This window comes from Astyanax mexicanus, chromosome 21 (genome assembly GCF_023375975.1).
Source record: "Astyanax mexicanus isolate ESR-SI-001 chromosome 21, AstMex3_surface, whole genome shotgun sequence".
In the NCBI taxonomy this organism is placed as follows: domain Eukaryota; kingdom Metazoa; phylum Chordata; class Actinopteri; order Characiformes; family Acestrorhamphidae; genus Astyanax; species Astyanax mexicanus.
This window is the reverse complement of record NC_064428.1, coordinates 41,214,608-41,227,526: the sequence shown is the minus strand read 5'-3', so window position 1 is coordinate 41,227,526 and position 12,919 is coordinate 41,214,608. Positions and strand designations below refer to the sequence as shown.

The 12,919-nt window shown below is 37.8% G+C and overlaps 1 protein-coding gene across 5 annotated transcripts in view; it reads left to right on the top strand.

The window, feature by feature from the left end:
* The window catches only part of LOC103027056 (calmodulin-regulated spectrin-associated protein 3), a 35,876-nt gene that overhangs the window by 15,269 nt on the left and 7,688 nt on the right, over positions 1-12,919 (top strand). For 4 of the 5 annotated variants that reach the window (XR_007427934.1, XM_049469405.1, XM_049469404.1 and 1 more), the window contains 12 exons: positions 182-321; positions 464-557; positions 1,092-1,137; positions 1,242-1,303; positions 1,399-1,429; positions 1,843-3,488; positions 4,449-4,651; positions 5,006-5,115; positions 5,229-5,533; positions 6,385-6,442; positions 9,128-9,246; positions 9,967-10,085. Coding sequence is in view for 4 of the 5 variants with exons in the window: in XM_049469405.1 (XP_049325362.1) it covers positions 182-321; positions 464-557; positions 1,092-1,137; positions 1,242-1,303; positions 1,399-1,429; positions 1,843-3,488; positions 4,449-4,651; positions 5,006-5,115; positions 5,229-5,533; positions 6,385-6,442; positions 9,128-9,246; positions 9,967-10,085 (2,933 nt within the window). In the remaining variant the exon portion in view is untranslated. Of the gene's footprint in view, positions 1-181; positions 322-463; positions 558-1,091; positions 1,138-1,241; positions 1,304-1,398; positions 1,430-1,842; positions 3,489-4,448; positions 4,652-5,005; positions 5,116-5,228; positions 5,534-6,384; positions 6,443-9,127; positions 9,247-9,966; positions 10,086-12,919 lie in introns of those variants that run through there. The other variant, XM_049469406.1, reaches the window with a different exon arrangement.

Sequence of the window (12,919 nt, the reverse complement as noted above, 5' to 3'; positions counted from 1 at the left end):
AACTCATATTATCTTTAAAAAACTTGGCTAATATTTCTTATTATGTTCTCTAATAGCTGGGATGACCAACTGGACTATTCTGGTATATCTTACTGATAATTATAGACTGTTATGTTAGCCTGAATGTTCATAAATGTTTCAACAATCTTTGTTCCAAAAGCCATTGTTGTTTGTCTTCCAGACGTCTGTCTGAAGGACACGATGTCCGTTGCGGACAGTCTACATAACCTGCAGTTGATCCGAGAGTTCTGTGACAGTCACCTGAAAAGCTGCTGCCCCCTAGTGCTGGAGGACCTGCTCTACGCCCCACCATTGTTACGGGTGAGAACCCTAAGCATTATTATTGAAATATGTCGTTTGGTTTAAATCTGCACTTTTGACATAATCTTATTTGTTTAAATTTGTTTAAACAGCTTGACTGTTTCAGCTGAAAGCTTCATGATTACTGATTTTTAATCTTCAGGTGAACATCATGTGCTTCCTCTCCGAGTTACTGGCGGTGTTTGAAGTGCAAAAGCCAGATTTCGTCAAGCCCTTACACAATCTGGATCTTACAGGTATCTACACACATTACAGAGGCAATTCCTGTGTGAAGGGAAGCTAACATTAGCTTCTTTTTTTTAATCCACCTTAAATTCCCCCACTTTTGCATAATTTAAGGTGAAATTGGACAGAGAGCTAGCTACTGAGATGAACTACTAGAGATATTTTAATGCTTGTTATGAATGGCCGTAAACGATGGAAATATAGTGGTTATCGTGAATTTCAACAAGGAAAAAAATGCTCAAACTTGTAGGTTTCTTTGGTTGGCTGTGCTGCACCATGTTGCCAGTGATTCTCATAGTCCTCTTTTTGGGAGTACCTTTGAAAAATCTCTGTTTGAAGGACCATGTAGCCCCAACACTTACCTTAACCTACCCCTCCAGCCTAACAAAAATCAGGACACTCTACCCCTAGATGTGAACACACAAAACTAAGGGCTAAGTGGTGAAATGGGATTGCACCAAAGTGCTTCAGTCGAGGACTAGTGACTTTAAAATGTAAAATTACCCATCCTCACTCTCACTTCTGTGTTCTTTTCTGCACCTTAGATGCATCTGGAATGGAGGACTGCACCAGTCCCATCAGTGGACCCAGGTACCATCATTCAGAATGAACTGCTAACAATCTGCTAACAAGCTTAGCGCCCAGAATCATGCCCATATTGTTGAACTACATTGTGGAATTTCCTTGTTTTTCAGCGGTTCTCCATCCTTCCTGTTTAAGCAGCCGCTCTTACCCTCGTCTCCTGGGGGAAAATCAGGTGAGGAAGCACAGCATCCTGGAAAGTGTTGAACTTTTTAATTATCTAGGATTTTATCTTTAATTTTCACTTTTCATTTTGTTCTGTTTGTTCAGAGGGTCGAGGCTGGAGTAAGAAGCAGATCAGGTACGCTGCTCCTGCTTTTCATGTTTTAATTCAGTTTATTTTGTCTTTAAATTCTTCATTTCTGACAATAAACACAATCTAAGCAAAGTAAAATTATCTAATTTCAAGGCATTATATCTTATTTTTTCTCTGATGAGCATTTTTTTTAATAAGCACAAAAGTCATAATTCAAGTCACAGAATCTGTGATTTCCACTTGATTTAAATCTTATTTGACTCATTTTGACACTTGTGTTTGCTTATTTTAAGAAATCATACAAAGAAATACCTGCTTATCCCATTGGCAGATTCTTTTTGTAGTGCTTAATTCTTTAAATCTTTAATTTAACGAATTAGGAACATTTGTACCCTTTTTTTTAGAGATTGATCTGTTCTTTTAGCGCCAACAAATCGTTTGAATGTTCTCTTTCCTAGTCGCCCACTCTCCGCTGTGACTTTCAACATCCCTTTCCCTCTGGACAGCGATGTGGACGTTGTCATGGGCAACCCTCTGTTCCGCTCTGTCAGCAACGACAGCCTCACCAACCTCGCCCCCTACACGCCCCCAGAAGATCTGAGCAAGCTGATTGGCCAGGCACCATTAGGGGAGTTGCCCACTATTGAGGAGGCGCTGCAGGTCATCCATACAGGTCGATCTGTGCGAAACGAACCAGAGGGGGCGCCGGCGGGATTCTTTCTGCACTCCCCGGATAAGGAGGACAAGACTAGACTGAGCAGCTCCGCCCCCTGCAGGTCAGGGATGATGTACCGACCAATCGGAGGCAGTGGAAGGCGAGCATGTGGTGGGACCAGGAGACCTGGAGTGGACTGTTCCAGAGATGACGACTCGGTTCTCAGAGATGGGAGCATCGATTCGGATGCTTCAGAAGATTTCTCCACAAGGTCCAACCCTGGAACTCCATCCAATGGCCCCAAAGGAGGTCGCATGACAAGTTTTGCAGAGCAAAGGAAGAAGCTTCCAGAGTCCCCAGTTGCCTCCAGGGCACAAGGGTTGGACGAGCCTTCGAGTCCGATGGTGATGAGCCCTGCCGGAGCTGCTGAAGCTCAGGAACTGGGGGCACGTCTGGAGGAGAAGCGAAGAGCCATCGAGGATCAGAAAAAACGTATTGAGGCGATTTTCGCCAAACACAGGCAGAGGCTGGGCAAGACTGCCTTCCAGAAACTGCAGCGGGAACAAGGCGAGGGGGCGAACGACGCGAACGGCAGCGATGCCAAAGAGGCAGAAACACTTAGTCTGGATGAGAGGTTGACTCGCATGGAAGAGGACCTGAAGCGAGAAGAAGAGAAGGAGAAGGAAAAAGAGAAAGAGAAGGCAGAAGAAAAAGAGAAGGTTCCACCAAAACTGGAAAAGCAGGTCACGTTCTCGGTGGAACCTAAGAAAGAACTGGACAAGGAGCTGCCGTTGGTCGAGTACAACGAGGCGGTGTCCAAGCTCAGTTCCGCCTTGCAGTCCTTACAGAAGGACATGCAGCGACTCACGGAACAGCAACAGAAGCTGATGGGAAAGAAGACACCTTCAACACCTCCGGTCAAAACCACAACTTCCTCTAGGAGGACTCCGCCTCCCAGTAAGGCATGGGTCATCTCGGCCGAACCAAAAACCTCAGCGACGATCCCAGCTCGGAAACCTCATTCCAGCCGCGACCTGTCACCTGCCGGTTCACCGCGCAAGTCAAGCGAACCCAAATCCCCCAAGTCTCCTAAAGTCTCTGCTTCCACCACACCTCGTAAACTCCATAGCTCCGCCCCTAAAAGTCCCAAAAGGCACCACCCCACTCGACCATGTGACCTCAGTTTCCCACCACTCATGCGCGTCCTCACGCCACCCCAGAACGTCGACACGCTCCCCCACCTGCGGCGGGTTTCTCCCAGTCAGTGCCAGGTCCAGACTAGCTCCTCCCTCAGACTGGGAGGACCCAAGACCCCTCAGGAACCGGAACAGGAACCAGAACCGGCTCAGGCTCCGGCCCAGGAGAGCAGCTCCGATTCGGTCTCCAGCAACGACAACACGCCCCTTTTCACTCTGGAGCTGGACACCATTCCACCACCACCTCCGTCTGGTAAATATGGACTTTTATTGTATCTATTATTATTATTACTTGTTATCATCTCCCCCTAGTGGTAGATCTGAACATTTACAGAAGTAAAATAAAGTGTTAATATTTGTAGTTATCAGTGTTAATTACTGTCCCCTACTGGTACATATTCACACTGACAATTATAACTGTGTAATTATTCATTATTATGATTTGGAGTATTTAGAGGTTCAGAATTGCCAATCATGCTTACTGCCCCCTGCTGGTAATAAAATTGGCTTTATCTTTTCTTTGCTGGTTAATGTTGACTTTTATAATTAAGTCAATGTAAATACTGGTCACTGTGGTTAAGAATCAACATTTGTCGTTTTTCATGTTAATTGTTTTCTGCTCCCTACTGCTAAACATTGACATTATAATTATTATTTCGTATTACTTCTCCCTGCTGGTGAGTTTTGTTGGTGATCATATCTTCTGTTGGTACATGTTCAGATTTATTAACAAAATTGCTATTTTTCCCCAGTTATAGAGATAAATATTAACCATTTCAGACCTGAATTATCTTACAGCTTTTTTTTACTATTATTATTTTCATTGCATTGGAAGCCTGTGTGTAATATTTTATATTTCATTCTGACCTTTTTATTTCATAAACCACCCCTACACAGTAAAAACATGATTAAAAAAGTGATCTAAATCACATTCTTTAAATTAGTACATATTAGCTGTTACATTGCCTCAGTGGCTTCCTCTAGTGCTAATGTTTCCCCAAGCTAACTCTGCTGTTTCAGTGGTTTATAAACTTGTTGATTGGCTGGTTCATGGTCTATTCTGATGAACAACATTAACATTAAGCGCTCAAATAGTCTTAGTGTTAACAAACCATTTAAAAATACAGAAAATACATGATTATTGTAATGGAACAATTGTAATGGACGCAGGTTCTGAAAGGGTTAACTCTCCGGTGTTGTCTTCCTCCCGCAGTGGTGGGCACTGTGAGCGTATGCGGGGGAAGCAGTTCAGGACCCCCGTCTGAATGCTCGTTCGAGAGCGATGTGCTCCTCAGCGCCCCCCTGAGGACGGAGGAGGGAGAGACGGATCAGGACCAGACGGATATTTTCTCCTCCGACTCCATGAGCGACCAGACGGAGACGGAGAGCCGGGCGGGGGGCGGGATCTTCTTTAAGGTTAGTGTGGATTAAGACGGTCACGGTAATGATCGTTTTAAACAATCTTTGTACGCTTATGTTATTTTGCATATATCAGTTCTTAATCATGTTAATCTGAGCTAAAGGCTAAAGCTGCTGTTTCCATGTGGGTCAGCCAGACGTCTTCCTGTAGCAGTTTTTATTTTCTCCAGTTTCTAAGAGTCTTTATTTGAAGGTGTAGAAACAGTCCTCACCGCTCTCTGACTTCATCTGTAATTTCTCTAAAGAAAAGAAAGAACTTCTACTTTTAATAGTTACAGAGTTCTCTGTGTTTTATCTGTATCTCTCTCTCTATATATATATATATATATGTGTGTGTGTATATATATGTAGGAGGGAGGTCTCTCTGAGGAACAGATGGCGCTGAAGAAAGCTCTACTGCTGGAAAGGCAGCAGAGACGAGCCGAGGAGATCAGGAAACGGAGGCAGGAGCAGGACATCAGGCAAGATCCCTATACAGTCTATATATATATATACAGTACCTACAGTCTCTAACCAGGCTGAATGTATATTAATAACTTAAATATATAACTTTAAACCTCTGTTTCCCCCTCAGTCGACTCTCCTCTACAGATGATCTCTGCGCCTCCATGACCGCGCCACTCTCCCAGTCTCTACCTACCATACCCACCCTGCCCCCGCCCCCACAGGCCACGCCCCTACCAACTCAGGCCACGCCCCCGGGCACGCCCCAGAGGCGTGGCGCCTTCACCCGGGCGGAGTACGAGCGGCGGCACCAGCTGAAGATCATGGCTGATCTGGAGAAAGTTCTGAAACAGAAAAACAAGAAGCAACAACACACTCCCAACAAGACCAGCAAAACCAACACACACACACACTCCCCACGCAAAGAGAAACCAGGTACACACACACTCACACACACACACACACACACTCACACACACACACACACACACACACACACTCCCAACAAGACCAGCAAAACCAACACACACACACACTCCCCACGCAAAGAGAAACCAGGTACACACACACTCACACACACACTCACACACTCACACACACACACACTCACACACACACTCACACACACACACACTCCCAACAAGACCAGCAAAACCAACACACACACACACTCCCCACGCAAGGAGAAACCAGGTACACACACACACACACACACACACACACACACACACACTCACACACACACACACACACACTCCCAACAAGACCAGCAAAACCAACACACACACACACACACACACACACTCACACACACACACACTCACACACACACTCACACACACACACACTCCCAACAAGACCAGCAAAACCAACACACACACACACACACACACACACACTCACACACACACACACTCACACACACACTCACACACACACACACTCCCAACAAGACCAGCAAAACCAACACACACACACACACACACTCCCTACGTAAAGAGAAGCTGGGGAAAGAGCTGAGGTTTAAAGCTGAATAAACATCATTAATCAGCTCTAATCACACATTTACACCATTTACACAACTACTGCAGAAACATTCATAAAGACGTTCTGGAAAATAAAATAATTCGTCTTTTATTAAAACCACTATATTTTAAATATTATGTTATGTATAGAACTCAATGCTTTTTATTTATTATTATAAAACTAATACTAACCTCAGTTTTGCCTCCTCACTTTCCTCTGATATAAAACTGAACGCTTTCCTCTCTTCCTTCATTCTGTAGCTGAACAAGCTAACATCACCCCCACTAACGGCCCGCTGCTTACTGACAGAAACAGCAGGTACCGACCCTGTCCTTTATTCCTTTATTCCTTTATTCCTTTATTCCTTTATTCCTTTATTCATTTACTTAATTATTCCTTTATTCCTTTATTCCTTTATTCATTTATTCCTTTATTCCTTTATTCCTTTATTTATTCATTCATTTATTCATTTATTCATTTATTCCTTTATTCATTTATTCCTTTATTTATTTATTACTTTATTCATTTATTAATTTATTCCTTTATTCCTTTATTCCTTTATTCCTTTATTCATTTATTACTTTATTCCTTTATTCCTTTATTCATTTATTACTTTATTCATTTATTCATTTATTCATTTATTCCTTTATTCCTTTATTCATTTATTCCTTTATTCATTTATTCCTTTATTCCTTTATTCATTTATTCCTTTATTCCTTTATTCCTTTATTCCTTTATTCATTTATTCCTTTATTCATTTATTCCTTTATTCCTTTATTCCTTTATTCCTTTATTCATTTATTCCTTTATTCCTTTATTCATTTATTACTTTATTCATTTATTCCTTTATTCCTTTATTCCTTTATTCATTTATTCATTTATTCATTTATTCCTTTATTCATTTATTCATTTATTCCTTTATTCATTTATTCATTTATTCCTTTATTCATTTATTCCTTTATTCATTTATTCCTTTATTTATTCATTTATTCATTTATTCCTTTATTCCTTTATTCCTTTATTTATTCATTTATTCCTTTATTCCTTTATTTATTCATTTATTCCTTTATTCCTTTATTCATTTATTCATTTATTCCTTTATTCCTTTATTCCTTTATTCATTTATTCCTTTATTCCTTTATTCATTTATTCATTTATTCCTTTATTCCTTTATTTATTCATTTATTCATTTATTCCTTTATTCCTTTATTCCTTTATTCATTTATTCCTTTATTTATTCATTTATTCCTTTATTCCTTTATTCATTTATTCCTTTATTCATTTATTCATTTATTCCTTTATTCCTTTATTTATTCATTTATTCATTTATTCCTTTATTCCTTTATTCCTTTATTCATTTATTCCTTTATTTATTCATTTATTCCTTTATTTATTCATTTATTCATTTATTCATTTATTCCTTTATTCCTTTATTTATTCCTTTATTTATTCATTTATTCATTTATTCATTTATTCATTTATTCCTTTATTCATTTATTCCTTTATTCCTTTATTCCTTTATTTATTCATTTATTCCTTTATTCCTTTATTCATTTATTCCTTTATTCATTTATTCATTTATTCCTTTATTCATTTATTCCTTTATTCATTTATTCCTTTATTTATTCATTTATTCCTTTATTTATTCATTTATTCCTTTATTCCTTTATTCCTTTATTTATTCCTTTATTCCTTTATTTATTCATTTATTCCTTTATTCCTTTATTCCTTTATTCCTTTATTTATTCATTTATTCATTTATTCCTTTATTCCTTTATTCATTTATTCATTTATTCCTTTATTCCTTTATTCCTTTATTCCTTTATTTATTCATTTATTCCTTTATTCCTTTATTTATTCATTTATTCCTTTATTCCTTTATTCATTTATTCATTTATTCCTTTATTCCTTTATTCCTTTATTCATTTATTCCTTTATTCCTTTATTCATTTATTCCTTTATTCATTTATTCATTTATTCCTTTATTCCTTTATTTATTCATTTATTCATTTATTCCTTTATTCCTTTATTCCTTTATTCATTTATTCATTTATTCATTTATTCCTTTATTTAATTATTCATTTATTCCTTTATTCATTATTCCTTTATTCCTTTATTTAATTATTCATTTATTCCTTTATTCCTTTATTCCTTTATTTATTCATTTATTACTTTATTCATTTATTACTTTATTACTTTATTCCTTTATTCATTTATTCCTTTATCCCTTTATTTCTTTTGCTGATCTTCCTCCGTCCTTCATTCGTCCTGTATTTGGTGCATGTGAAAATCCCTCATCATCTCTAACTTTCAAAAATCCCAATTTTACCTAATTTCCCTATATACTGAAGTGATCTATCAGATTATGAAGGAACACATAATGAATCATGTAGAAACTTAAAAACAGTGTTAAACAAACTAAAAAACTCTGTGATGTATTTAGATACTCTTATCTGAGGAGCTGTTTATTAACTTGCTGTTTCTGAGGCTGGAAACTCTGATAAACTCATCCTGTACAACAGAGTTCTGATGAGTGCCAGTTTAATCATTATAACGTTTTTGATGGTCTTTGCAGTGACTGCACTTGAGGACACTTTTAAAGTACTTGAAACTCTTCTTTATTGGATTGACTGACCTTTGACTGATTTGTTCTTTATTTAGCTGAGTAGTTGTTTCTTCTCATAATCTGGATTAGAACATTACTCAAATATTCACTATTCACTGTATACCTGTAACTCTACCTCTTCACTACTTTACTTTAACTGATGCTCTCAAACACTTTATTAAGAGACAAGAAATTCAAGTAATTAACTCTTGATGAGTTCAGCACAGCTGTTAACTGAAAGCCTGAATTCCAGGAGACTCTACCTCATAAATCTGACTGAATAATTCTATATGCCTTTCTTCATATTTTGGATGAGTTTAGTATTTAGTATTAATCTACAATTATAAACCAATGAATTTAAATGTTTATAACGGGTTTACTTTCCTCTCGTTTTTAAGCACCTCTGATTCGCCATCAAAGCTGATGTCACCGGGCCGTCCGTCCAATCAGAACGGAGATAAAGACTGGGAAAACGGTTCCAATGCTTCTTCTCCAGCATCAATCCCAGAGTACACTGGTAAAGGCTAACACTGCATATGTATTTCTTATTAATTCATCTTATTTATTATTTTATATGAGGATGTCCTCACAGTATCCTACATTTTTTATATACAAACAGAATATGGACCAAGTTTTTGGACACCTACTCCTGATTCATTATTTCTCCTTAATTCAAGATCATTTTTAAAAGTTTATCCTGGTTTTGTTGGCAGTAACTGTCTTTAGTTTCTAGAGAATTAAGACTTTTGACTAGATTTTTGACGGTGACAAGAGTCAACCTCATACACAACTCCTCAAATCATCCCAACAATTGGAGGACACCTCTTTAATCAAACACTGTGTTTAACTACAGTATGTTAGGTTGCACCCATTGCTCACACAGATGTACAAATGCAAAAACACAGCTTGCTTTTTACCTGTAGAAGAAGAAGTACTACCGAAAGAATTGGACGATTTGGAGCAGATGAACAAACATGAAGAAATTGTCACCATTTTTTCCTAATACCAGGCTTAGGGAAGTCAACTTTTTGATCTCGAAAATTGTGTACAATTTCTCCTCTGGACAGTAGAGACAGTTACTCCATCAAAAGCAGGATAGACTCTTTCAAACCCCTTTTAATAATTGAGTTTAAAAGAAACAGTGAGTAAACCTCCATTGAAAGTTAACAATAGCAACATGTTCTGAATCTGTGGGACTACCTATCATTAATTCCAGCTTTTATATCTTTACCTTTAGGCCCCAAACTATTTAAAGAGCCGAGTTTCAAATCCAACAAATTCATCATACACAGCGCCCTCTCTCGCTGCTGCCTCGCCGGGAGAGTCAACGAGGGACAGAAGAACAAGATTATTGAGGTAAATAAGTGTAAAATCCTATTAAAACCACAATATAGTGTTTCTATTCTGGGTTTTACAAATGTTGCTTGACTATTTCTAGAGAATCTGGATTCTTCATAATTAAAAATACAGTTGCGCAGTGCTTTGTACATTCTGGTGATGTTCTCAGTTTTCTCAACAACAAAAAAAAATTGGTGATGAACAATGAAATAACATCAGTGCAGTTTTAAACACTCGGTGCTTTTGCACCAAAGAAAATTATTTTTTTAACCCAAAAGGTTAATTCCCAGTGGGATTTTTTTTTATGTTCTTTATGTAACCCAATAATTCTGTGACATATTCTTGGTTTTACTAAAACTGTGAAAACACAGGCTGGTTCACAGAAAAGCAGCAAGAAGAATCAAGAATAAGAATAAATAGATTAAAATGAGCCAAGAAGTCCTGAGAATAAAATCAAGAGTTTAGAGGTTCAAACCTAGAGTCTAAAAGAGTCCAAACATAGTGGAAAAGAACCAACAGTCCAAAAGACCAAACCAACCCAAAGTCTAAAACCAAGCCTATAAAACAAATCAGTCAGGAAGTTCAAGCCCATGGTTAGTGCTGGGCGATAAAACGATATCGATAGTTATCGAGGAAACTATATATCGCGATAAGTCGGGGCGAGAAATTCGATAAACTAAATTTTCTATTTCCCGTTTAAGTAGCGTTGTGAACAGGCGCAGCACGAGATCAGGCAGCACGCTGAACTGCTGCTTAGCCCAGTACAACCCCTCCCCTCCCCTCTCCACCATCCCCCTCCGCCCCACCCCCCGAGCCCCTCCACTCTGAACTCCTCACACAGCGGCTCCTTCTCTCCCATTTACTGGATAAACTTCATTTATACTATTCAGCGGCGCTACACTGGAAAACTCACCTCTTAAATAAGAGGCATGCGTCTCCAAGATATTTAGAGAGGTGAGCTTGTTCAGATTTCTGAAGGCAGGTAACGCTGCTCTGTTTGCTGCTAGTTAGATTAGCTTGTCTCCAGTTTAAAGTTAGCGATGTTTACGGTGTAAAAGGGATCTGTGCAATCTGTCATCATTAGCTAAGATGCTTTCACTGCTTTTTACATTCTAATAAACTAATGGGTAACGCACGTTAGCCGTGTTAATCCACGTTTCGTGTAAATTAAGGTTAACTTCAGCACGAGTGAGGGGTTAGTATATAAACACACAGAAAGGAAGCACTTTCCATCTTTTTTCCTAACTCTCACTGTTTCTGTTAGAAAACCCTGAGGGCAGAATTCTCCTCTGTCTGTGTTTTTAGTTTTTAACAGATAGAGAGTCTGTTATGCTGGATATTTTACTAAATACAGAAGATTATATAATCTGTCTAGCTGTATTTGAACTGAGCTAAACATTGCTGTTACTGAACTGGAGTTTTAAATACACTTAAGTAATGTAAGTCTAGTCTACTGAAAGCCAGTAATGTTAGTATAAATCTGTACTGCAGTAGAAGTGGATCATTTCAGAAACTTGACTTTATTCCTCCCACCTCCATTACAGGTCACTTACTTTAAAATATTTAAATGTTAGCTTAATTTAAATGTAAAAAAAACCTAAAGGCTCTTATTAAAAAAAAACATAAGCAGTAAATAATCTAAAATTACAACAAATAGAAAATAGAAAAACAGTAAAACATATGTAATACATACTTTTTATATGACCAAAATTAAACTAGACTGAAATGTGACTAAAACTAATAATATCCGATAGACTAAAATGTAACTAAAACTATTATACATTTTAGTGAAAAGACTAAGACTGTATCAAAATCACCTGTCAAAATGAACACTGTGATATACTCTTGTATTTTGCTTTATGTAGTTGCCTGCATTCAGGGAGGGGAATGATCTTTTGATTAAATATAATTTTATTAAAAAAAAATAAAGTGCTATTGCAATTTAAATTAAACAGACATATAATGTAAAGGGTCTTACATATTTTTTAGTTTATATATTTGTCCCCTTTTTAAAATTAATTTAAAAGCTGTACCCACCTGGCAAGATGTTAACATCCTAGTGTCTGTCCACAAGGCTCTGAGCCTGCTAGTGATTTTGGCCATAACTCCCTTATTCTGTCACTTCTGAGTAAAAAAGAAACCTTTAAGTGTAACAGAAAGTGATTTGATTTATATCGTGATACATATCGATATCGGCTGATATGAAAAACTATATCGTAATAAGATTTTTTTCCATATCGCCCAGCCCTACCCATGGTGCAGAAATAGTCCTTTAAATAAAATCAAGAGTTTAAAAAGAGTCTAGAGGCTGAAACCCAGAGCCCAAATAACCAAACCAAAAAGCAAAAGGAGTCAAAAGAGTCCAAATAGAGTCTAGAAGTCAAACTCTGAGCATAAAAATGAGTCTAGAGAACTGAACCCAAAGTCAGTCACGAAGTCCATATAACTAAAAGGCTCTACATAACTGAACCTAGAGTCTAAAAGAGTCCAAAGACCCAGAGTCCAAACATAGTGGAAAAGCACCAACAGTCCAAAAGACCAAACCAAGCCAAAGTCTGAAAACCAAGCTGATAGAACAAATCAGTCAGGAAGTTCAAGCCCATGGTGCAGAAATAGTCCTTAAACTAAAATCAAGAGTTTAAAAAGAGTCCAGAGGCTGAAACCCAGAGTACAAACGGATTTAAAGAACCAAACAGAGTCCAAACATAGGGCTCTTCCACCAAATTGGAAGGGAACCAGTTCCAGAACAGAGTTCTTTTTGGTGGAAATCACTTACAGTCCAAATAACCAAACCAAAAACCAAAAGGAATCCAAAAGGAGTCCAGAGGGTCCAAATGTAGAGTCTAAAAAAG